The following is a 26,281-nucleotide window of genomic DNA, read 5'->3' as shown; positions in this document are numbered from 1 at the left end:
GTGTCCTAAGTTTTCATAACTGTGACCTTAATTGCCTACTGTCTGTAAGCTGTTAGTGTCTTAACGGCAGGTGCATGTTCATTAACTGTTTATGGCTCATTGAGCAAGCATGGGAACGGTGTTTAAGCCCTTTACAATGAAGATCTGTGAAGTTATTTGGATTTTTCCGAATTACCTTGGAAAGACACGGTCCTGAAAAGGGACGTTTCTTTTTTTGCTGAGTTTATATACACTACTGTTCAAAAGTTTAGGGTCACTTAGACATTTCCTTGTTTTTGAAAGAAGAGCACATTTTTTGTCCCTTTAAAATATCAAATTGATCAGAAATACAGTGTAGACATTGTTACTGTTGTAAATGACTATTGTAGCTGGAAATGGCTGATTTTTAATGGAATGTCTACATAAGCGTACAGAGTCCCATTATCAGCAACCATCACTCCTGTGTTCCAATGGCACGTTGTGTTAGCTAATCCAAGTTTATAATTTTAAAAGGCCAACTGATAATTAGAGAAACCTTTTGCAATTATGTTAGCATAGCTGAAAACTGTTGTTCTGATTAAAGAAGCAATTCAACTGGCCTTCTTTAGACTAGTTGAGTATCTGGAATGTCAGCGTTTCTGTGTTCGATTACAGGTTCAAAATGGCCAGAAACAAAGGACACTAACAGTCTTCTGAAACTCATCAGTATATTCTTGTTCTGAGAAATGAAAGCTATTCCATGCGAGAAATTACCAAGATACTAAGGCACTGCATCGGCGTCACTGCAGACTCTGGTTCAATTCCAGGCTGTATCACAACCGGCCGTGATTGGGAGTCCCATAGGGCGTCGCACAATTGGCCCAGTGTCGTTAGGGTTTGGCCGGGGTAAATAAGAATTTGTTCTTTACTTACTTGCCTAGTTAAATAAAGTTGGAATTTAAAAAGAGAGCATTTTTCACTGGCTGTCCACTGGTTTCAAAAACAATGATTGATAGGCAGCTTAAACATCTTGAATTCAACCATTATTGGGTTCAAACACCCAGTTAGATTTGTGAACAGCCATCTGCAACAACCACAATCTGTAAGGTGCAAATAGCTAAATGAGAGAGCAGCAGTGTGATTCACATCAATGCGCTATGTAGATATCAATAATAAGTGATATCCGTATCGCCGTAGACTACACCACTGCTGTCATCCTTACCTCCAAGCGTTTATTCGAGTTGGATAATCTTTGGATGCCGACAGCAGTCGCACTTTTGGAAGACATACAGTATATATATAATACTGTTGATGAGTCAATTAGGGCTTCACTTCAGATATTTATTTACATTTTTGGGTGACCCCATTCCGTTAAAGTGTTGTGTTTGTGTGCTGTCATTAAATCAAACTTTATTTGCCACATGCGCCGAATACAACAAGTGTAGACTTTAGAGTGAAATGCTGACTTACAAGCCCTTAAACAACAGTGCAGTTCAAGAAGAAGAAAATATTTACCAAGTAGACTAAAATAAAAAGTAATAATAAAAAGTAACACAATAACGAGGCTTCTCGGGGCACCGGTACCGAGTCAGTGTGCAGGGGTACAGGCTAATTGAGGTAATCTGTACATGTAGGTGGGGGCGAAGTGACTATGCATAGGTAACAAGCAACAAGCGAGTATCAGCTGTGTACAAGAGGGGGGGTTCATGTAAATTGCCCAGTGGCGATTTTTATGAATTGTTCAGCAGTCTAATGGCTTGGGGGGAGAAGCTGTTGAGGAGCCTTTTGGTCCTAGACTTGGCGCTCCGGTACCGATTGCCGTGCGATAGCAGAGAAAACAGTCTATAACTTGAGTGACTGGAGTCTGAGAATTTTATGGGCTTTTCTCTGACACAGCCTAATATATAGGTCCTGGATGGCAGGAAGCTTGGCCCCAGTGATGTACTGGGCCGTTCGCGCTACCCTCTGTAGCTCCTTACGGTCAGATGCCGAGCAGTTGCCATCCAGGTGGTGATGCAACCGGTCAGGATGCTCTCGATGGTGCAGCTGTAGAACCTTTTGAGGATCTGAGGGCTCATGCCAAATCTTTTCAGTCTCCTGAGGGGAAAAGGTTTTGTCGTGCCCTCTTCATGACTCTCTTGGTATGTTTGGACCATGATAGTTTGTTGGTGATGTGGACACGAAGGAACTTGAAACTCTCGACCCGCTCCACTACAGCCCCGTCGATGTTAATGGGGGCCTGTTCGGCCCACATTTTCCTGTAGTCCATGATCAGCTCCTTTGTCTTGCTCACATTGAGAGAGAGGTGGTTGTCCTGGCACTACACTGCCAGTTCTTTGACCTCCTCCATATAGACCGTCTTATCATTGTCTGTGATCAGGCCTACCACTGTTGTCGTCAGCAAACTTAATGATGGTGTTGGAGTCGTGTTTGGCCACGCAGTCGTGTGTGAACAGGGAATACAGGAGGGGACTAAGTACACACCCCTGAGGGGCCCCAGTGTTAAGGATCAGCGTGGCAGACGTGTTGTTGCCTACTCTAACCACCTGGGGGCATCCCGTCAGGAAGTCCAGGATCCAGTTGCAGAGGAAGGTGTTTAGTCCCAGAGTCCTTAGCTTAATGATAAGCTTTGTGTGCACTATGGTGTTGAACGCTGAGCTGTAGTCGATGAAGAGCATTCTCTCATAGATGTTCCTTTTGTCCAGGTGAGAAAGGGTGGTGTGGAGTGCGATTGAGATTGCGTCATCTGTGGATCTGTTGGGGTGGTATGCGAATTGGAGTGGGTCTAGGGTGTCTGGGAGGATGCTGTTAATGTGAGCCATGATCAGCCTTTCAAAGCACTTCATGTCTACCGATGTGAGTGCCACGGGCGGTAATCATTTAGGCAGGTTACCTTCGCTTCCTTGGGCTATGGTGATCTGTTTGAAACGTGTAGGTATTACAGACTCGGTTAGAGAGAGGTTAAAAATGTGGGCAGCGCATGCTCAGAGTACACATCCTGGTAATCCGTCTGGCCCAGCAGCTTTGTGAATGTTCACCTGTTTAAAGGTTTTGTTCACATCGGCTACCGTTAGTGTTATCACACAGTCATCCAGAACAGCTGATGCTCTCGTGTATGCTTCAGTGTTGCTTGCCTCGAAGCAAGCATAAAAGGCATTTTGCTCATCTGGTAGGCTTGCGTCACTGGGCAGCTCACGTCTGGGTTACCCTTTTGTAGTCCATAATAGTTTTCAAGCCCTGCCACATCCGACGAGCGTCAGAGCTGGTGTAGTAGGATCAGGGGTGTCAAACTCATTTCGCATCGTGGGCCACATACGGCCTAGGGAGATGTCAAGTGGGCCGGACCATTAAAATTATACCATACTCTGCTATAAATAACCAAAATATCATGTCTTTCCTTTGTTTTGGTGTAAAGAAGCACAAGAACATTAGGAAAATATTGAAATTTAATGAACTATCCTTTTACAAAACATTTCATGAACTACCTCATATTTCCTTAGACAAATGTGCAATTTACTTTTATCATTCACAAATATGCATTGCAACTGATCCCACTGATTGTACAAAGGCACAAAACTTTAATTGGTACTGAAAAATATAGTAATGCACTTTAAGATTAAATGAGACTTTTAAAGAAAGGAATTTTTACCACTTACACATACGCATATAAAATCTAAATGTAATCCCTGCGTACACCTTACAAACTAAGGAGAGTGATTTTAAATGTGTAATGAAGAAAGTGTTCGCCTGTCCTGTAAATCTGTAAACTTCATACATGAAACATACATACACATACAATACATACTGAAAATTTATGGAGTTGTATGATCAGTAGAATTCCATCACACAACTTTTGTTTTGAAGCTGCTGACTAACATTAAAGTGCACATTTTTTAAATCACCACAGTAAGGATTCATCTTCACAGAGCTGTATTCTTTCAATGCAAACAGTATCTAAGGCAGCATTTTAAAGGTGTTAGTCTAGTCTGGACTTGTATTTGTTCCTGAAACTTGGCATCTTTTGGCCTGTACAAGTGCATCAACACCAGGTGTCATGTCCTGACTAGCTGTCACTTTCAGAATGTCATTTAAGTGCTTGTTCACCGTCGGAATACGGCTTCGATGCTAATGCTATTTCGCTAGCAATTAGGTAGCTGGCTTTTACCGCTGCTTCACTGACTTCTCGGCTCTGGATGAAAGTTGACTGCTGTTTCCTCAGACCCGCCAGCAATTCGTTAATCTTATCTCTTCTCAGTTGTCCTTGCAAGCCGTCATATTTTTCGCTGTGATGAGTCTCGTAGTGGCGTCGAATATTATATTCCTTCAATACCGAAACTTGTTGCAAACACACCAAGCACGAAGGTTTTCCGTGCATCTCTGTAAATAAATAGGACGTGGTCCATTTTTCTTTGAAAATTCTACACTCCTTATCTACTTTTCTCCGTTTGGATAACGACATTTTGGCTAATGAGGGTGTAGCGGAGAGGTAGAGACCAAGGTATTAACAACGTCGTAACAAGCAGCAGATGGCGCATTGATACCGTCTGCTGTTTTCAGTCTGTCTCAGTGATGCGGCTTGTCTTCTACTCTGATGGAAAGAGTGCGCCCCTTAGCGGATAATCCATGAATTGCAGCGAATTAAAAATATTAATTCCATGTCTTTTATGCATTTTTTCCACTTTCAAATTATCCTGCGGGCCTGATCGAACCTCCTTGGGGGCCGGTTCCGGCCCGCGGGCCGTATGTTTGACACCCCTGAATTCAATCTTAATCCTGTATTGACGCTTTGCTTGTTTGATGGTTCGTCTGAGGGCATAGCGGGATTTCTTATAAGCGTCCGGATTAGTCTCCCGCTCCTTGAAAGTGGCAGCTCTAGCCTTTAGCTCGATGTGGATGTTTCCTGTAATCCATGGCTTCTGGTTGGGATATGTACGTACTGTCACTGTGGGGACGACGTCATCGATGCACTTATAATGAAGCCAATGACTGAGGTGGTGTATTCCTCAATGGCATTGGATGAATCCCGGAACATATTCCAGTCTGTGCTTGCAAAACAGTCCTGTAGTGTATCATCCGTGTCATCTCACCACTTCTGTATTGTGCGAGTCACTGGTACTTCCTGCTTTAGTTTTTGCTTGTAAGCAGGAATCAGGAGGATAGAATTGTATTCAGATTTGCCAAATGGAGGGCGGGGGAGAGCTTTGTATGCACCTCTGTGTGTGGACTAAAGGTTGTCTAGGATTTTTTGCCCCTGGTTGCACATGTTACATGCTGGTAAAAATTTGGTAAAACTGATTTAAGTTTGCCTGCATTAAAGTCCCCGGCCACTAGGAGCGCCGCTTCTGGGTGAGCATTTTCTTATTTGCTTATGGCCTTATAGAGTTGGTTGAGAGCGGTCCTAGTGCCAGTTCCGCTTTGTGGTGGTAAATAGACGGCTATGAATAATACAGATGAGAACTGTCTTTTTAGATAGTGTGTTCTACAACTTATCATAAGGTACTTTACCTCAGGCAAGCAATACCTCGAAACTTCTTTAATATTAGACATTGCGCACCAGCTGTTATTGACAAAAAGACACACACACCCACCCCTCGTCTTACCAGAGGTAGCGTCTCTGTTCTGCCGGTGCATGGAAAATCCCGCCAGCTCTATATTGTCCGTTTCTTCGTTCAGCCACGTCTCGGTGAAACATAAGATGTTACAGTTTTTAATGTCCCGTTGGTAGGATCATCTTAATAGTAGGTCATCAATTTTATTTTCTAACGATTGCACGTTAGCAAGGAGATGGAAGGCATTGGGAGTTTACTCGCTCGCCTCCGACTTCTCAGAAGGATCCCCGATCTGCGTCCCCTTTTCCGGCGTCTTTTCTTCACGCAAAAGGCGTGGATCTGGGCCTGTTCCAGTGAAAGCAGGATATCCTTCTCGTCAGACTCGTTAAAGGAAAAAGTTTCTCCCAGTCCGTGGTGAGTAATCGCTTTTCTGATGTCCAGAAGTACTTTTCGGTCATAAGAGACGATAGTAGCAACATTATGTACACAATAAGTAAAAAAATAAGTTACACAAAAAGCAAAGAAAATAACAAAATTCCGCAATTGGTTGGGAGAATGTAAAACGTCAGCAATGTTCTTCGGCGCCATCTTCGCAATCATTCAGTTGTATTTGTTAAAGCTGCAATATGTTTGTTTTTGGTTGACCCCTCCAAATTCACATAGAAGTGAGTTATAGATCTGTCATTCTCATTGAAAGCAAGTCTATGAAGCGTTAGATCTGTTCTATGTGCGCTATTTCTATATTTCACGTTCCTACGGTAATGTTTTGCCTCTTTTATTTTCAATTTTGTACACCAGCTTCAAACAGCTGAAAATAAAATATTTTGGGTTATGGAAAATATATCTCACAGCGGTTTAGACGGTACAATGATTTTCGACACAATGACTGAAATTTTGCAAGCAGGAAATGGCGGAGCGATTTCTGCATAGTGCATCTTTAAGTGCAGTTTTGGATGTGTTCACACCTATGTTGAATTCGTTATCCAAAACACTTTATTATGTTGTTTGTTTTTTTGTATTGCTGCCAAAGTGCTCAAACTGTACTCTGAAGCAACATTTAAACTATACTCAGCAATATTGAATCATCATACTTTACATAGAGGAACAAGTTCCTGCATAGAGACCTCAATAACAACAACATTTTAATCTGTCAAGACTGCCCCTATTAGCTCTTCCCAATTTGTGCCCTCACTTGAGGTATTTCCACACTGGAAAGAGGCAACAGTGACAATCTATTCTGATTTGAGTTCTGTGATATCTGTAAGGTTGCCTTGTATGATGTCATATTATTAAGTCTGCCTTTAAGCGCTTCAAACACCTTTTATTCTCTGTTGAAACCGCATAACTAATTCAATTAATTGCAGATGAAAGGAAACTGCGCTGCAGTTCCACGCGGAATGTTTGTTGTATAGTTATACAGAGGGTAAAAGGGCTAAACAGCCATACCTATCCAGGTAATAATAATAATAATGATGATGATGATGATGATTCATTTTAACGGTAGTGCATTTGTTGCACCCAAGGTGCTACACAGCACAATCAAAAAGTACAAAAGAGGTATGGTGAGGTGGGACAGGGGTGGTTGTGGGGCTGCTGTAATGTGTAAGACAGGGGATGTTGATCAGCTCTTCCCTCGCCTGTCTTTGTGGAAAGAATGAAAGCAATGAAACCATGGCCCCTGAAGCTGCTGCGCCCCCAGCTGAGACTGCTGTGGCCCCGGAGGCACCAGCTGAGACTGCTGTGGCCCCGGAGGTCCTTGGGACTGAGACCTCAGATGCCACAGAGGCAGCGGCCGAGGCAGGGGAGATCCAGGAGCCTGCTCCCTCGACTAGTGAGGCTGAGGCAGCCGAGAGTGCCACCAGCCCTGGAGAAGAGAAGCCTGATGTGAGTGACCGTTAGCTATTATATACAGTAGCTGTGAAATAGCACGCTCATCATCACAAGCATGGGTCATTCCCCAGCCATCTATGGTCCAAGTCATCACTATAGGCATAACAGTTGTATGCCACTGTTTAAGTGAACCTTTTCATCACCGTCATCATCATCATATTTATTATCATCGTCATTTTTATCAACGTCGTCATCATCATCAATATTTTCGTATTTGTCAATATCATTATCAGTGTTTTCATCATCGTCATTATCATCAGTGTTTTCACCTTTGTCATTATCATGATCATCGTTATCATCCCATTCATCATTTCCGTGGAGATGCTTTCTGATTTCACATGTTTTATAATTATTACTTTGCGATTACCGACACCTTCCTTGTCGTTCAATAATGTCCTGCTTGATTTTAAAACTTCCCGTTTTAAACCCTGGTACTTTTTGTTTTGACATCAATCCGCTCCACAACTCCCATTTCTTGTTTTATAACAAATCCGTACGTTATGACAGCATTCAAGTCTTAAATATGACATTCTTCTCTAACTCACTCTTGGTAAAGTCCACTGTGGGGTCTCCAGTGACATCTGCAGAGCCTGAGGGGGCTGCACCAACTGAGGTACGTGTAAGATCCTCCACCTTTGTCCACTCACGCCCTCCCACTACTGTTCTATGACTCGATTCTGTGAGTGTTACATCGAAGTCCAACTTATTTCAGTCGCCGGGCCCAAACCCTCCCATCACCATTGTCAAAGTGTCATGAGGTTGAGAGATTGTCCGTGTCGAGAGTTTGTGAATAACTGATTGCATTGAGTGCATCATAGTCATCTTGGGTGGGAAATGTGTGTGTGTCTGTGTCGGGAATGTGATTGAAGAATTAGGGTGGCATTTTTAATGATCTACTATATGTTTCTGTTGAGATGTCATGCATGCACATACATAAAACATTTTGTATTCTACTATTCTTGTGTATTCCAAAATATGATTAGTGCTCATGTTCTGTTCCTATGAGGCTGGTATGTGTTGTTTTATACATTGTGACAGACTTGTTATATTTGAGTGTATATTGTAGTGAACTGTTCAAACCTAGTCAAGGTTTGAACCCGGGTCAAGCACTAGCCACATCACAAAGAGACACACTACATGACCAAAAGTATGTGGACACCTGCTCGTCTAACATCTCGTTCCAAAATCATGGGCATTTATATGCAGTTGATCTCCCCTTTGCTGCTATAACAGCCTCCACTCTTCTGGGAAGACTTTCTGTATGGACCTCGCTTTGTGCACAGGGGCATTGTCATGCTGAAACAGGAAAGGGCCTTCCCCAAACTGTTGCCACAAAGTTGGAAGCACAGAATCATCTAGAATGTCATTGAATGCTGTAGCGTTAAGATTTCCCTTCATTGGAACTAAGGGGCCTAGCCCGAACCATGAAAAACAGCCCCAGGCCATTATTCCTCCTCCACCAAACTTTACAGTTGGCACTAAGCAATGGGTCAGGTAGAGTTCTCCTGGCATCCACCAAACCCAGATTTGTCCCTCGGACTGCCAGATACTGAAGCGTGATTAATCATTAGTCCTGCCGACCCTTGGCATTGTGCATGGTGATCTTAGGCTTGCTCCCGACGAACAGTTCTAGTGCTGACGTTGCTTCCAGATGCAGTTTGGAACTCGGTAGTGAGTGATGCAGCCGAGGAAAGACGATTTTGACGAGCTACGCGGTTCAGCACTCTGCGGTCCCATTCTGTGAGCTTGTGTGGCCTACCACTTTTTGGCTGAGCCGTTGTTGCTCCTAGACGTTTCCTCTTCACAATAACAGCACTTACAGTTGACCGGAGCAGCTCTAGTACGGCAGAAATTTGACAAAGTAACTTGTTGGATAGATGGCATTCTATGACGGTGCCACGTTGAAAGTCATTGAGATCGTCAGTAAGGCCATTCTACTGCCAATGTTTGTCTATGGAGATTGCAACGGGTGTGGCTGACATAGCCGAATCCACTAATTTGAAGGGGTGTCCACATACGTTTGTATATATTGGGTATGTGCCTTGGGGAGTTGCTGATTTACGAAGGGTAATTACAATTGCTGTGTGCATATGGCTCTTGTTGTCATGCTTGACATGGGAGTGGAGGAAATGTCTGTATATCCATTTACTTTCTTCCATGTGCCAACCATGTATCAAAACGACTTAAAAAAGATGAGTAGCCTTATTTTCATTCCATTGATTTTAGATTTTCCTTGATTTAGATGCTCATTTTTTTTAAATCATTTCTTTGAACAAGAGTATATCCCACTGAATATAATAATTATATAATAACCACAGAATCTGTGCAGAATCTTGATACACCAAGATAGCCTTTACCTTGAAAAAATGGACCAAACATTTCCTTGCCAACACAGCAATGACTGGATGCAACGATTCCTCAAAGCCTGCATCTCAGTACTTTACGTTCTGCACTTGCATGAATGCTATACTAACAATATCAATGAAAAGGAGAACCGCTGTTATGTATGTACGTAATTGATGCAGATTAAGCTCAATGTATCAAATGCAAACTCAATGCTAAAGGCTGTACTGAAGAAGCTTAGGTAGCTAGCTAGGTGCATTAAAACCTCTTTCTGCGCTTAGATCCTCCCAGTTGAAGAGGCTGAAAAAGCATCCCCCAGCGAAGCAGCTCCCCCGGTAACTATAACTTATGCCAAATTTGGCAAAAAGGAAGCTAAAATCATATTTGGCCAAGTGTCTTGCGTGAGTTTGAACCTCAAGTCATATTTTACAATGTTTTGTAGAATCTTAAAAATGCAATTGTATTTGACACAGTGTCTCATGTGTGGTATGACATTGAGGTCTGACTGACTCCAAAGTACACAGAGGATGCTATTAAAACAAACCCATAATCCCACAAACCTTGGATTTCATGTGCCATTCGAAATAAGCATTTATACTGTAGAAATTTCACTCAATGTATAGTGTGACATAAATTTCCATCATTAACTAAAAGCCTCATCCCGTGGGGCAGGGGAAATAATGTTTTCTCCAGACAACAATATTCACCAAATTCTGGGTTTGTGTGAATAGCACCCAGTCTCATATGAGCTTGGCTATATCCCCAAACCCCTGTTCCATGTATTCCACATAAAGCGCCATGCTTTAAAATCCCAGAATCTAACATAAATTGATAGTTACGTCACACAGTTATGCCACATTACAAATCATTATAGAGCATGATATACGGTTATAAATGATTTGTGAAGCATCTATGTAGTGTTAATGAAGCCTATAAAGGCTTTATGAAGCCTTCATAAGATGCACTTTAAATAAAGCAGGACCCAGGTCCCTATAGCAAAGGAACCGATGCCTTGTGAAACTGAAATGTATCTTCAGCCATCAGAAGTCTCAACCTTTTGAATCTTGAAATTCCACAATGTTATATACTCTCATATACTGTACATATATGAGTTGAAATATCAAAATGCTGTATTGATTTAGAAGTATAACAAATAGGTCACAGGCGGTTGGTGGCAGCTTAATTGGTGAGGACGGGGTCATAGTAATGGCAGGAACAGAATAAATGGAATGGTATCGAACACGTCAAACATGTTTTCCATGTTTGATACCATTCCACTCCAACCATTTATTATGAGCTATCCACCTGTCACATAGGAGTACACAAAATTAAATGAAACATACCAAATAACTTGAAATAACCAAACTAAATCTGGAGAGTCGAGAGAGGCCATCCTCGAGGCTTGAAAATATTTTCCCCCCCAGATGTTCTTGTGATTGTGAATCAACTCTCTTTTGTACGTAGGAATCCGTTCCGACCCCGGAGGAAATGAAGGAGTCCCCTGTGGAGGAGACTCCGGTAATTATTATCCCAAGATTCCCAACCCCCATTCCCAAAACCCTAATATCCATGATCCCACATTTGCCTTATCCAACACAGCTCAGTAATTGGGACCTTATTGGGTCCTGTCCGAAAGTCCATTGATTCACTTAAGCCTGAAATAAGCTCCAGAAAATAGTAGTGATTTTTGTGGTTATACTTTACTTTCATATTACAAGGTATATGTTCTAAGAGCATAGTACAAGGGCATGAGGCATTCAAATGTAAAGGCCCATGTCAGAGGAAGTTGCTGCACTTATTTAGAGTAACTCCTGTCCTAGATCCTAAATTATTGTTTAGGTTCCACCTCGAAAATTGACGCAGGCTGCTAATACATATTCAGAAATTGGGGGTGGGAACGTTGTGGTGATTTCCACATGTAGCAGAGAAATAACAACAAATAAGTCACTGACTGACAGTTGGCAGTTTAACTAGCTAGCATGCTAACCTTAGCCAGCTAATGAAAGTTATTGTGAGCACCATTTTCAGTTAGCACAGGTGATAATAATGATTTCATAATATGAATACCAACCTACCGGTCAAGAGAGCTCAGCTAAACTGTGCCTATACGAGCTGTTGAAATGTTGAGGGTTGATGTTTGTCTGACTCTTGCCATTTGATAATTCCAGTGAAACCAAGTCAGATTCTAAACGTCGTTAATATTTGGACTGCACACAGACAGTGGTGTAATGACTCACTAAACACAAATGCTTTATTTGTAAGTAATGTTTGAGTGTTGGAGTGTGCCCCTGGCTATCCGTACATTTTAAAAACAAGAAAATGGTGCCGTCTGCTTTGCTTAATATAAGGAATTTGAAATGATTTATACTTTTACTTATACTTTTGAAGTATATTTTAACAATTACATTTACTTTTGATACTTAAGGATATTTAAAACCAAATACTTTTAGACTTTTACTCAAGTACTATTTTACTGGGTGACTTTCACTTTTAGTTGAGTAACTTTCTATTAAGGTATCTAGACTTTTACTCAAGTATGACAATTCGGTACTTTTTCCACCACTGCACACAGACATGATCAAATAGCTATATTGTTTGTTCTCTCTGTTATCATTTCAGCAAGCTAGCTAGCTATATATCAATGCATTATCTAAATTGTACAACTATATAGCAATGCATTATCTTAATTGTACAACTATATAGCAATGCATTATCTAAATTGTACAACTATATACCAATGCATTATCTAAATTGTACAACTATATACCAATGCATTATCTAAATTGTACAACTATATACCAATGCATTATCTAAATTGTACAACTATATACCAATGCATTATCTAAATTGTACAACTATATATCAATGCATTATCTAAATTGAGGCCGCAAATCAGCCATAGAAATAAAAAGAATATAAGCTCCGGTAATATGGATAGCCTAACTATTGAACGGTTTGGAGATTGCTCTTTAGGATTAATAATAGGTTATGTGCAAATGTACAAACCCTGCACACCCACGGCACCGTGCCAAGCAGAACGAATTAGCCTAAAACGTTAATGGTCAAAAGCATTCATCTTGGGGCGACGGGGGACCAGGGATCTAAAATGCAATCATATCACACAATTTTACCATTTATACTGAACAAAAATATAAACTCAACATGCAACAATTTCAAGTTTCAGTTCATATAAAGAAATCAGTCAATTGAAATAAATAAATTACGTCCTAATCTATTGATTTCACATGACTGGGAATACAGATATGCATCTGTTGGTCACAGATACCTTTAAAAAAGAAAAATTTGAGGCGTGGATCAGAAAGCCAGTCAGTATCTGGTGTGACCATTTGCCTCATGCAGCGCAACACATCTCCTTCGTATATAGTTGATCAGGCTGTTGATTGTGGCCTGTGGAATGTTGTCCCACTCCTCTTCAATGGCTGTGTGAAGTTCCTGGATATTGGCGGGAACTGGAGCACTCTGTCGTACACGTTGATCTAGAGCATCCCAAACATGCTCAATGGGTGACATGTCTGGTGAGTATGCAGGCCATGAAAGAACTGGGACATGTTCAGCTTCCAGGAAATGTGTACAGATGTTGTGACATGGGACCGTGCATTATTATGTTGAAACATGAGGTGATGGTGGCGGATGAATGGCACGACAACGGTCCGTATCTCTGTGCATTCAAATTGCCATCGATAAAATGTCATAGTGTTCGTTGTCTGTAGCTTATGCCTGCTCATACCATAACCACACCGCCACCATAGGGCACTCTGTTCACAACGTTGACGTCAGCAAACAGCTCGCCCACACAACGCCATACACGTGGTCTGCGGTTGTGAGGCCGGTTGGACTTCTCTAAAACGACTTTGGATGCAGCTTATGGTAAATTCTCTGGCAAAAGCTCTGGTGGACATTCTTGCAGTCAGCATGTCAATTGCAAACATCTGTGGCATTGTGTTGTGTAATAAAACTGCACATTTTAGTGGCCTTTTATTGTCCCCAGCACAAGGTGCACCTGTGTAATGATCATGCCGTTTAATCAGCTTCTTGATATGCCACACCTCTCATTTTGGCTTAACATTTTAAAGAAATAAGCTTTTTGTGCTTTTGGAACATTTCCGGGATCTTTTATTTCAGCTCATGAAACATGACACCAACACTTTACATGTTGCGTTATAGTATTTTTGTTCAGTGTAAAATGTTTTATTTATTTTTTATTCAGACTAGCTCAAATATAAGTGAAACTTGACAAATTTGTATTTATTAAGGATCCCCATTAGCTGGTGCAAAGGCAGCAGCTACTCTTCCTGGGATCCAAACATATTAAGGCACTTACATTACACATAAAACAAAAGATAAAACAGTACATCATATAACATTATTACATCACTATATATCTACAATAAAACATTTACAATACCACCATACAACAATATTACAATGTACGTGTGTGTAGAGTGCGTGTGACAGCATGCGTGTGTCTGTACCTGTGAGTCTCTTCACAGTCCACGCTGTTCCATAAGATGTACTTTTATCCGTTTAAAAAAAAAATCTGATTCTACTGCTTGCATCAGTTGCCTGATGTGGAATAGAGTTTCGTGTAGTCATGTCTCTTTGTAGTACTGTGCGCCTCCAATGGTCTGTTTTGGACTTTGGGGTTGTGAAGGGACCTCTGGTGGCATGTCTTGTGGGGTATGCATGGGTGTCTGAGCTGTGTGCTAGTAACAGACAGCTCGGTGCATTCAGCTTGTCAACACCTCTTACAAAAACAAGTAGGGATGAAGTCAATCTCTCCTCCACTTTGAGCCGTGAGAGAATGACATGCATATCATTAATGAAAGCTCTCCATGTACATTTAGGGGCCAGCTGTGTTGCCCTGTTCTCTAAGCCATCTGCAATTTTGCTAAGTCCCTCTTTGTGGCACCTGACCAGACGACTGAACAGTGGTCCATGTGTGACAAAACTAGGCCTGTAGGACCTGCCAGGTTGATAGTTTTGTTAAGAAGGCAGAGCAGCGCTTTATTATGGACAGACTTCTCCCCATCTTAGCTACTGTTGTATCAATATGTGTTGACCATGACAGTTTACAATCCAGGGTTACTACAAGCAGTGTAGTCATCTCAACTTGCTAATTTTCCACATTAGTCATTACAATATTTATTTAGTTTAGGGTTTAGTGAAGGAGGTTTAGGGTTTAGTGAATGATTTGTTATAAAAATACAATGCTTTTAGTTTTTGAAATATTTAGGACTTGCCACCTATTCTGAAACTAACTGTAGCTCTTTGTTAAGTGTTGCAGTCATTTCAGTCGCTGTAGTAGGTGTATAGTGTTGAATCATCCTTATACATAAACACACTGGCTTTACTCAGCCAGTGGCATGTTAGTAAAGATTGAAAAAAGTAAGGGGCCTAGACAGCTGCCCTGGGGATTTCCTGATTCTACATGGATTATGTTGGAGAGGCTTCCATTAAAGAATACCCTCTGTGTTCTGTTAGACAGGTAACTCTTTATCCACAATATAGCAGGGGGTGTAAAACATACGTTTTTCCAGCAGCAGAATATGATCGATAATGTCAAAAGCCGCACTGAAGTCTAACAAAACAGCCCCCACAATATTTTTATCATCAATTTCTCCCAGCCAATCATCCGTCATTTGTGTAAGGGCTGTGCTCATTAAATCTCCTTCCCTACAAGCGTACTGATTTTTTGGGGTCTATTTATTTACTGTAAAATAGCATTGTATATGGTCAAACACCATTTTTTCTAAAAGTTTACTAAGAGTTGGTAACAGGCTGATTGGTCAGCTATTTGAATCAGTGAAGGGGGCTTTGCTATTCTTAGGTAGCGGAATTACTTTTGCTTCCCCCCAGGCCCGAGGGCACACACTCTCTAGTAGGCCTAAATTGAAGATATGGCAAACAGGAGTGGCAATGGATTATGATAATTTGCCAGAAAAAAAGGAGGTGCCCCATGGCAAGGTGGCCAAGTGTAAGGTCATCACTAGTTAGGGTCATAAACCTAGTCTATTTCTAAATTTTCTCTTTTTAAAATCATATTTTAACCCTAACCTTAACCACACAGCTAACCTTAACCACACTGCTAAACTTAAATTAAGACCAAAAAGCTATTTTGTTTTCATGAATTTGCACGGTATAGCCAATTTTGACTTTGTAGCTTCTTTATCTAGTAGAAATCCAAGTGTTGGATACAGAGCAGGTGTTTCTGATTAATAAAAATTGCCATACTGGTACTGTAGGTGGTCAGTAACATTTCAATAAAACCCAGCCCTGAAAGGAAACGTAGGCTGAACAATTTTATACATAGGAAAAGGGACGTAAATCTCATGAAAACATGTGAAGTCACACATTCGGATTAGGCACTTCAAGCCCAAATATATCATACATTGACGACTTACTGACTTAAATCGATGTGCAACATCCTGGGTAAGCTCTGGCCATCGTCTCTCAGCTCGAAAAAGTGTATTTCTACTGGTGTGGGTGTTTAACTATTCAGATTTTTTTTTTTTTACAAAATCACTTTGCTTTTGTATTGCCCCCCATTCCACGGTAGACGTTACGTAATTGCTTCCCATTTAGTATTGTGAACTCTCATTAATTGTTGCTGAACCACAAACAACTGCAACAATTATAACTCACATTTCTTGTGAATGCTGCCTTCACACCGCCATGACAAAATCTTTGAAAGTTATTCGTTGTTTTCTTATGTAGGAGGTTGCAACTTTACTGAGCGTTCAGATGGATAACTATTCGGTGAAGAACAGACATTGTACTTTGTAATGGAGAACAGGCACTTGTCTTAACTCTTGTTTGATCCGTAGCCTTACGGTGGTTGGTCTGCATCAATAACCTCTCTTTGTCTGAACTGTAGGCCCCCTGTGGATGCTAAAGGTTCTCCTCAGGAAGACACTCTGGTAACAAACTGACTACTGAAAGTTGCATTCCCGTTATCCTCATCGTGGTGATGTATCTGATACCAGCGCTATCACCTAGCTTTATTGCTAACACTTTATTTGAATCTGCCTACATAATGTGATCATAATGATGATCAGACATGACAAAGCGAACGTCGCAAAAAGTTGTGGCATCTGATTTCCGCTACTTGATCTGTGAGATGTACTGTTATTTAAATTTGTTTCGCAAACAAAAGTACCTGTTATATCATTTGGGTTTAGGTCAAGTGTTACTGAATGATGGAAATGTTGCCTTGTAGCAGCAGCATGGTATCCGGATTGCTGCACAATGCTCAACATTAGGCATATATCATCTACCAGCTTGGTATCAGACTTGTCCCCAAAACGGATCTCCTTCATAGGATACTGTTTTCACATATCGAAAACAAAGCTTTTTGCTTTTCATATTTTCTATCAAAAGCCTACTTTCCACATCACTTTACTTGAAACAAACAGTAGCAAGTAGGTTTACAAGTGTGGGTGTTACACCAGTAGCACCATCAAAGACCTAGCCCACTGCTTGGATCAACGATGTTTCCATGTCATTTCAATGAAATGACTTCAAGTGTCACTATTAGTGTCTCTTGCAAGGCACATAATGTTTTTTCATGGCTGCTAGGGTTGGGGTGCAATTGTAATGCAAGCAGTCAAATGTTGAAGGTGATTTTAACTTTAAGATGGTATTAATTATACAAATACTAACATAAAATAGCCCTGGGGTCCTGTAGAGTACCAAAGAATTTAAAACAGATATGATCTGTGCAACATCAGACTATTCGAGATGTTTTGAGCGGAACCGAATGTGGTTGTTACGGTAAATATTGGTTCCATACATAAAAATACTTATATTTATTGAAAAATCATTACATACTGTATGTCTATGATATGATAATTCATGAACTCAAATGTTTTTTTAAGTTAAGTGAATTTATTTGATTTATTTTTTTAGGTGTTACATTTGACCCCAGCTACTGCTACACTTCCTCTGGTACGGGGAAAATGTAACGTCCAGACTTTTTGGATTCAAATCAATATTGTGATCGGACGGTCTTATGTACAGACCTATAAATGGTATGAATGATTAGGAGACAGATGTACATAACTTGCCTAGTTTCAAGTAGTCTTTGAGCAGTAGAGAAAATACCCCAAAAATCTCCCAAACTTCTCACATTATGAACTGTAGAATAATGTTGTCACCTTATTGTTTATTTGTTTATTTTTTGTATTTTTTTTTTTACTGTGTATTTATTTGTGGTGATCGCTTCCATACTGTATTTGTTGGAAATTACATTTCCTATCAAATGCCATACAGATCGATGACAATCTAATTCCATTTGAGTGGGAATCTATTCCCACCTTTATAAATGCCTCTTTTCTGAATACCATAGAAAGGAATAATCCCCCATATTTTCAACGGTATAAGAATAAGAGCAAACTCATTTGTCCTCATGCGCTGAGGTGCTCTGACTCATTGAATAAATCAAATCGAATAATTGTATTTGTCACATGCGCCGATTACAACAGGTGTAGTTAGACCTTACAGTGAAATGCTTACTTACAAGCCCTTAACCAACAATGCAGTTTTAAGAAAAATAATGTCAAGTAAAAAATAGATAAGAAAAAATTATTAAAATAATTACAATTAATTAAAGAGCAGTCGTAAAATAACAGTAGCGAGGCTATATACAGGGGTGCCGGTACAGAGTCAATGTGCAGGGACACCGGTTAGTCGAGATAATTGAGGAAATATGTACATGTAGGTAGAGTTAAAGTGACTATGCATAGATAATAAACAGAGAGAAGCAGCAGAGTAAAGAGGGGGGGGGGGCACAATGCAAATAGTCTGGGTAATCATTTGATTAGCTGTTCAGGAGTGTTATGTCTTGGGGGTAGAAACTGTTAAGAAACCTTTTGGTCCTAGACTTGGCGCTCCGGAACCGCTTGCCGTGTGGTAGCAGAGAGAACAGTCTATGACTAGGGCTGGAGTCTTTGACAATTTGTAGGGCCTTCTTCTGACACCGCCTGGTATAGAGATCCTGGATGGCAGGAAGCTTGGCCCCAGTGATGTACTGGGCCGTTCGCACTACCCTCTGTAGTGCCTTGCGGTCGGAGGCCGAGCAGTTGCCATACCAGGCAGTGATGCAAACAGTCAGGATGCTCTCTGGTGCAGCTGTAGAACTTTTTGTGGATCTGAGAACCCATGCCAAATCTTTTCAGTCTCCTGAGGGGCAATAGGCTTTGTCATGCCCTCTTCACGACTGTCTTGGTGTGTTTGGACCATGATAGTTTGTTGGTATGTAGATAGCAAGGAACTTGAAGCTCTCAACCTGCTCCACTACAGCCCCGTCGATGAGAATGGGGTTGTGCTCGGTCCTCCTTTTCCTGTAGTCCACAATCATTTCCTTTGTCTTGATCACGTTGAGGGAGAGGTTGTTATCCTGACACCACACTGCCAGGTCTCTGACCTCCTCCCTATTGGCTGTCTCATCGTTGTCGGTGATCAGACCTACCATTGTTGTGTCATCGGAAAACTTAAAGATGGTGTTGGAGTTGTGCCTAGCCATGCAGTCATGAGTGAACAGGGAGTACAGGAGGAGGGGACAGAGCACGCACCGAGGGGCCCCCATGTTGAGGATCAGTGTGGCGAATGTGTTGTTACTTACCCTTACCACCTGGGGGCAGCCCACCAGGAAGTCCAGGATCCAGTTGCAGAGGGGGGTGTTTAGTCCCAGGGTCGTTAGCTTATTAATGAGCTTTGAGAGCACTATGGTGTTGAACGCTGAGCTGTAGTCATTGAATATCATGCTCACATAGGTGTTCCTTTTGTCCAGGTGAGAAAGTGCAATGGATATTGCATCATCTGTGGATCTGTTGGGGCGGTATGCAAATTGGAGTGGGTCTAGGGTTTCTGGGATAATGGTGTTGATGTGAGCCATGACCAGCCTTTCAAAGCACGTCATGGCTACAGACGTAAGTGCTATGGGTCGGTAGTCATTTTGGCAGGTTACCTTAGTGTTCTTGGGCACAGGGTCTATAGTGGTCTGCTTGAAACATGTTGGTATTACAGACTAAGTCAGGGACAGGTTGAAAATGTCAGTGAAGACACTTGCCAGTTGGTCAGTGTATGCTCGGAGTATAGGTAATCCGTCTGGCCCTGCGTAATCCGTCTGGCCCTGTGAATGTTGACCTGTTTAAAGGTCTTACTCACATCGGCTATGGAGCATGATCACACAGTCGTCAGGAACAGCTGGTGCTCTCATGCATGTTTCAGTGTTGCTTGCCTTGAAGTGAGCATAGAAGTAGGTAGGCTTGTGTCAGTGGGCAGCTCTCGGCTGTGTTTCCCTTTGTAGTCTGTAATAGTTTGCAAGCCCTCATCCGATGAGCATCGGAGCCGGTGTAGTATCATTCAATCTTAGTCCTGGATTGGAGCTTTGCCCATTTGATGGTTCGTCGGAGGGCATAGCGGGATTTCTTATAAGCTCCTTGAAAGCGGCAGCTCTACCCTTTAGCTCAGTACGGATGTTGCCTGTAATCCATGGCTTCTGGTTGGGATATCAAATCAAATCAAGTTTATTTTATATAGCCCTTCGTACATCAGCTAATATCTCAAAGTGCTGTACAGAAACCCAGCCTAAAACCCCAAACAGCAAGCAATGCAGGTGTAGAAGCACGGATATGTACGTACGTACAGTCACTGTGGGGACGACGTCATTGATGCACTTATTGATGAATCCAGTGACTGATGTGATGTACTCCTCAATGCCATCGGAACAATCCCGGAACATATTCCAGTCTGTGCTAGCAAAACAGTCCTGTAGCTTAGCATCTGCTTCAGCTGACCACTTTTTTATTGACCAAGTCACTGGTGCTTCCTGCTTTAGTCTTTGCTTGTAAGCAGTAATCAGGAGAATAGAATAATGGTCAGATTTGCCAAATGGAGGGCGAGAGAGAGCTTTGTACTTATCTCTGTGTGTGGAGTTTTCTCCCTCTGGTTGCACATTTAACATGCTGATAGAAATTTGGTAAAACGGATTTAAGTTTCCCTGCATTAAAGTCCCTGGCCACTAGGAGTGCCGCCTCTGGATGAGCGTTTTCCGTATACAGCACATTGTGTGCGGTCTTAGTGCCAGCATCGGTTTGTGGTGGTAAATAGACAGCTACGAAGAATATACAGTTGAAGTCGGATGTTTACATACACTTAGGATGGAGTCATTAAAACTCGTTTTTCAAACACTCCCCACATTTCTTCTTAACAAGCTATAGTTTTGGCAAGTCGGATAGGACATCTACTTTGTGCATGACAAGTAATTTTTCCAACAATTGTTTACAGACAAATTATTTCACTTATAATTCACTGTATCACAATTCCAGTGGGTCAGAAGTTTATATACACTAAGTTGACTGTGCCTTTAAACAGCTTGGAAAATTCCAGAAAATGATGTAATGGCTTAAGAAGCTTCTGATACGCTAATTGACATCATTTGAGTCAATTGGAGGTGTACCTGTGGATGTATTTCAAGGCCGACCTTTAAACTCAGTGCCTATTTGTTTGACATCATGGGAAAATCAAAAGAAATTAGCCAAGACCTCGAAAAAAAAAAATTTGACCTCAAGTCTGGTTCATCCTTGGGAGCAATTTCCAAATGCCTGAAAGTACCACGTTCACCTGTACAAACAATAGTACGCAAGTATAAACACCATGGGACCACGCAGCCGTCATACCGCTCGGGAAGGAGACACGTTCTGTCTACTTGAGATTAACTTACTTTGGTGCGAAAAGTGCAAATCAATCCCAGAACAACAGCAAAGGACCTTGTGAAGATGCTGGAGCAAACAGGTACAAAAGTATCTATATCCACAGTAAAACGAGTCCTATATTGATATAACCTGAAAGGCCGCTAAGCAAGGAAGAAGAAACTGCTCCAAAACCTCCATAATAAAAGCCAGACGGTGGTTTTCAACTGCACATGGGGACAAAGATCGTACTTTTTGGAAAATGTCCTCTGGTCTGATGAAACAAAAATAGAACTGTTTGGCCATAATGACCATTGTTATGTTTGGAGGAAAAAGGGGGAGGCTTGCAAGCCAAAGAACACCATCCCAACAGTGAAACACGAGGGTGGCAGCATCATGTTGTGGGGGTGCTTTGCTGCAGGAGGGACTGGTGCACTTCACAAAATAGATGGCATCATGAGGCAGGAAAATTATGTGGATATATTGTAGCAACATCTCAAGACATCAGTCAGGAAGTTAAAGCTTGGTCGCAAATGGGTCTTCCAAATGGACAATGACCCCAAGCATACTTCCAAAGTTGTAGCAAAATGGCTTAAGGACAACAAAGTTAAGGTATTGGAGTGGCCATCACAAAGCCCTGAACTCAATCCTAGAGAAAATTTGTGGGCAGAAAAAGCGTGTGGGAGCAAGGAGGCCTACAAGCCTGACTCAGTTACACAAGCTCTGTCAGGAGGAATGGGCCAAAATTCACCCAACTTATTGTGAGAAGGTTGTGGAAGGCTACCCAAAACGTTTGACCCAATTAAACAATTTAAAGGCAATGGTACCAAATACTAATTGAGTGTATGTAAACTTCTGGCCCACTGGGAATGTGATGAAAGAAATAAAAGCTGAAATAATTCATTCTCTCTACTATTATTCCGACATTTCACATTCTTAAAATAAAGTGGTGATCCTAACTGACCTAAAACAGGGAATATTTACTACGATTAAATGTCAGGAATTGTGAAAAACTGAGTTTAAATTATATTTGGCTAAGGTGTGTATGTAAACTTCCAACTTCAACTGTAGATGTAAACTCTCTTGGTAAATAGTGTGGTCTACAGCTTATCATGAAATAGTCTAACTCAGGCGAGTAAAACCTAGAGAATTCCCTGCTATTAGATTTTGTGCACCAGCTGTTGTTTACAAATATACATAGACCGTCACCCCTTGTCTTACCAGAGGCCCCTGTTCTATCCTGCCGATGCAGCGTAAAACTCACCAACTGTGTGTTTTTCATGTTGTCGTTCAGCCACGAATCGGTGAAACATAAGATATTACAGTTTTTAATGTCCCGTTGGTAGGATATATGGGATCGTAGTTCGTCTATTTTATTATCCAATGATTGTACGTTGGCTAATAGGACCAATGGTGAAGGCAGATTACCCAGTCGCCATCGGATCTTTAGAAAGCACCCCGACCTACGTCCCAATGTCTCTGTCTCTTTCTACTGCGAATGACGGGGATGAGGGCCTTGTCGGGTGTCTGAAGTAAATCCTTTGCGTCCGACTCGTTAAAGAAAAAATCTTCTTCCAGTACGAGGTGAGTAATTGCTGTCCTGATGTCTAGAAGCTCTTTTCGGTCATAAGAGATGGTGGCAGAAACATTATGTACAAAAAAGTAAGTTACAAATAACGCGAAAAAACACACACAATAGCACAATTGGTTAAGGGGCCTTAAAACAGCAGCCATCACCTCCGGCGCCATTGTACAGGATGAGAACATCCGCTGATGACTGGAATACTGCTTGTCGTTAGGGCTGTTGACTTTTTGGTGGTCATCATCACGGCTGTGAACTTATCCACCCCTATTTTATCTTATTGTTAGCTGCCTTGGACAGCTCCACTCCCTTGGCATATTATGTTTTTAAAAGTGAATATGCTACAAAATGTTGGTGCAAACTGTAAATATCTTACCGGTATGTCAGTATACAATGAAAAAAATATAATTGGGACCCAGTATTTCTCTTGGTCATGTCCACTGATCCCTCAGCGCCTTTCCTTGATGATCTTCGAGGTCTGGTTGCCACCATGTTGTTTGTGATTAGTGGTCATGAAGGAAAAGAGAGAAGGAAAGGAAGCTTTTTTAGAACTATTGGGATGTACTGTAGCCATTGATGTAAACATGGATGGTATTCATGAAAATAGACAATGAAATGTCAACATATTAATCCAATGAAACCATGTTTGGAAACTATGTGGAACTGTAGTGTGATAATCATTCTATTTATTTCTTGAGGAATATGTTAACTGCCTATGCCTATGTTTTAGCGTGTATAAATGTGTGGATTTGTGTGTTATTGTGTCTCGTTAACGGATTTCTTTCCTCCCCAGGAGAAGATGCCTATTCCCTCAGTGGTGATTGAGCCAGCCTCCAGCAACGAAGGTGACGATGACCGCGATATTATTGACATTTCCCCAACGACCATCAGCGACAACGGAGTGACACCGGACACCCAGGCGGCCAAAGAAATCACCACCTCTGACAGCCCACCGGGACTCCCTCCTGGCTTCCTTTACAAGGTTTTCCCTGGTCCACACACACACACACACACACACACACACACACACACACACACACACACACACACACACACACACACACACACGCTCTCATGCTGTATTATGAACTCCTATCCTGTAGGTGGAGACTCTGCATGACTTTGAAGCTGCAAACTCAGACGAGCTGGAGCTGAAGAAAGGTGACGTGGTTCTGGTTGTTCCCACGGCTACAGCAGAAGATCAGGTGAGGAAAAACTCTGTATTCACACTGTATTAAATCAGCTTTCAAATTCGAAAAACTCTATATTAACCCTGTACAAATACTCAGCACTTCACGTCCATAGAATATCATAAATATGGTATAAAATAGAGTGGATCTCAGATCATTGGTAAGTAAAGAAACAAACACAGCATCCCAGTACAGTGACCTGATTCCATGTAACAATATGCCAGATGATCCACTTGGTGGAGCCATAACCATATTGCGTATGCCTCATAGATCTGTGAACACTGAAAGGATAGGCTTTTGAGGAAGTAAAAGGACCGAAATAGAGCTGGGTCCTTGTCTACCGAACACATACACAAATAGATTAGTTTAGCTTTATGTTAGCTACCAGCCTAGTACACAGGCATATCCATGGCCAATCAAATTCACCCCTTGCCTCACTTTCTCTATGTTTTCCAGGATGCGGGTTGGCTTACAGGTATCAAGGAAAGCGATTGGTCGCACCTTGGGGCCAGTGCCCACAAAGGACTCTTCCCAGAAAACTTCACACAGCGCTTGGAGTAACCATCTGAGCCCGGAGAAAAGAGTTGTGGGGGAGGTGAAGGGGCCTGTGTTCTCCAGACAATGTCTAGCCGATCGTCTGCTAACCCGTCTGTGACCTTGCCTGCAAGACAGACCAAGGCTGTCACTAATAGAGGAAATGACACAAACAATCAACAAAAAACAAACCAAGTGTGGATAAACACTAGTACCTGCTCGGAGCATAACGAAAAATAACATGAGCATGATGCGATAGTATGGTCTACCCTTTTTTTGTTTGTTAACTTTTAAGCAGCAGCGAATTGATGTGTGCTTTGTTGGAAGTGTGGTGACCTCCACATGTAAATCCCTTGATCTCCACATGTAAATCCATATCTGTTTCAAGGATAAACTAAAATGAGAAATTCCTCCTGAAAAAAAAAAAAAGTTACCTTACCTTCTCTGCACCAAGTGTATTGTATTGATTTTGTTGCTCTGCAGCGGAATTTCTAAGAATCTGTAGTGCTATGATCTATCTAACTGTTCTTAAGTGTTACTTTAAGTGTTTTCTTTCTGACATTTCAGCCATAAATGTTACCTTGCATCATTGTTAGTGTTCTCTTGTAGTGTCATGGCTGTATGTGGTGCGGCTGTAGTGATTCTTTTTTTGGGGAGTACTCAGTGTTGACATTGTTCATTGACAAGACATGCTGTGCTCTTGCCCGAACAACAACATAAATGACGTTGAAATTCTGAGCATTGGAATGGGACGTCCGATGAGTTTCCAGCATGAAAAATTATGTTAGTGATGAAGCTGAGATCCAGGAACTGGCAGATGCAGCTTTCTCAAAGTAAAAAAAGAACACTGTAGCTCCCCAACATAAAACGTTAATGTGTATATCCTTATACCTTATATCTGCAATTACATATATACAAGAAACCAAGTCAACCAGTGGAAAGACATATGAAGTTATTTATTTGTGAATGAAATGTTATGATAAATTGTATTTATTTAACTTTATATTTTTAAAGTCTAAGATCACTGGGAAGGTGCTGGGAGAGAAATCAGATATGCAATCTATGTAATTGGTTTATATACTGTAGGGTCACAATAGTCCAACTGTTCAGTATAGCAATGAATATGACGTCACTCCTGTTTTCGTACAGTTAGCCCTCACTGTATAACCTTTTTTTGTGATATACATATCTGTGATTATTTATCTAAAGGTGAATAAAGAATAGTTAATATGTTCAGCTCCTCGTTGATTGGGAATTATTTAAACATCTGGTTCAAATACATGCGTATTTAAGTATTTGTACTTTAAATACGTATTCTCTGGCCAAATCAACTACTTCTATTTGAAGTATTTGAAATTATTTTTCTAATCATTTCCTCTAAATACTATTTGAAACTATTTTCAAATACTTGTTTCCAAATACCCTGGAGGACCAAACAGACCGGGGTACAAATGCATGGAGTATTTAAATATTTGTATCTGGAAATACACTTGTATCTGAAAATACATGTCAATACTTTCCAAG

At 41.3% G+C, this 26,281-nt stretch overlaps 1 protein-coding gene across 4 annotated transcripts in view; it reads left to right on the top strand.

Annotated features, from left to right (window-relative positions):
- amph (amphiphysin) overlaps window positions 1-25,993 on the top strand; it is a 146,771-nt gene extending 120,778 nt beyond the window's left edge. For 3 of the 4 annotated variants that reach the window (XM_055867596.1, XM_055867595.1, XM_055867593.1), the window contains 7 exons: window positions 7,161-7,391; window positions 7,954-8,010; window positions 10,022-10,075; window positions 11,205-11,258; window positions 23,827-24,015; window positions 24,137-24,238; window positions 24,680-25,993. In XM_055867596.1, coding sequence (XP_055723571.1) covers window positions 7,161-7,391; window positions 7,954-8,010; window positions 10,022-10,075; window positions 11,205-11,258; window positions 23,827-24,015; window positions 24,137-24,238; window positions 24,680-24,784 — 792 coding nt within the window. In that variant the 3' untranslated portion in view covers window positions 24,785-25,993. The remainder of the gene's footprint in view (window positions 1-7,160; window positions 7,392-7,953; window positions 8,011-10,021; window positions 10,076-11,204; window positions 11,259-23,826; window positions 24,016-24,136; window positions 24,239-24,679) is intronic. The other variant, XM_055867594.1, reaches the window with a different exon arrangement.
- Window positions 25,994-26,281: the final 288 nt, after the last annotated feature.

The sequence above is a fragment of the Salvelinus fontinalis genome, chromosome 17 (genome assembly GCF_029448725.1).
Source record: "Salvelinus fontinalis isolate EN_2023a chromosome 17, ASM2944872v1, whole genome shotgun sequence".
In the NCBI taxonomy this organism is placed as follows: domain Eukaryota; kingdom Metazoa; phylum Chordata; class Actinopteri; order Salmoniformes; family Salmonidae; genus Salvelinus; species Salvelinus fontinalis.
This window is presented reverse-complemented; position numbering and strand designations above follow the sequence as displayed.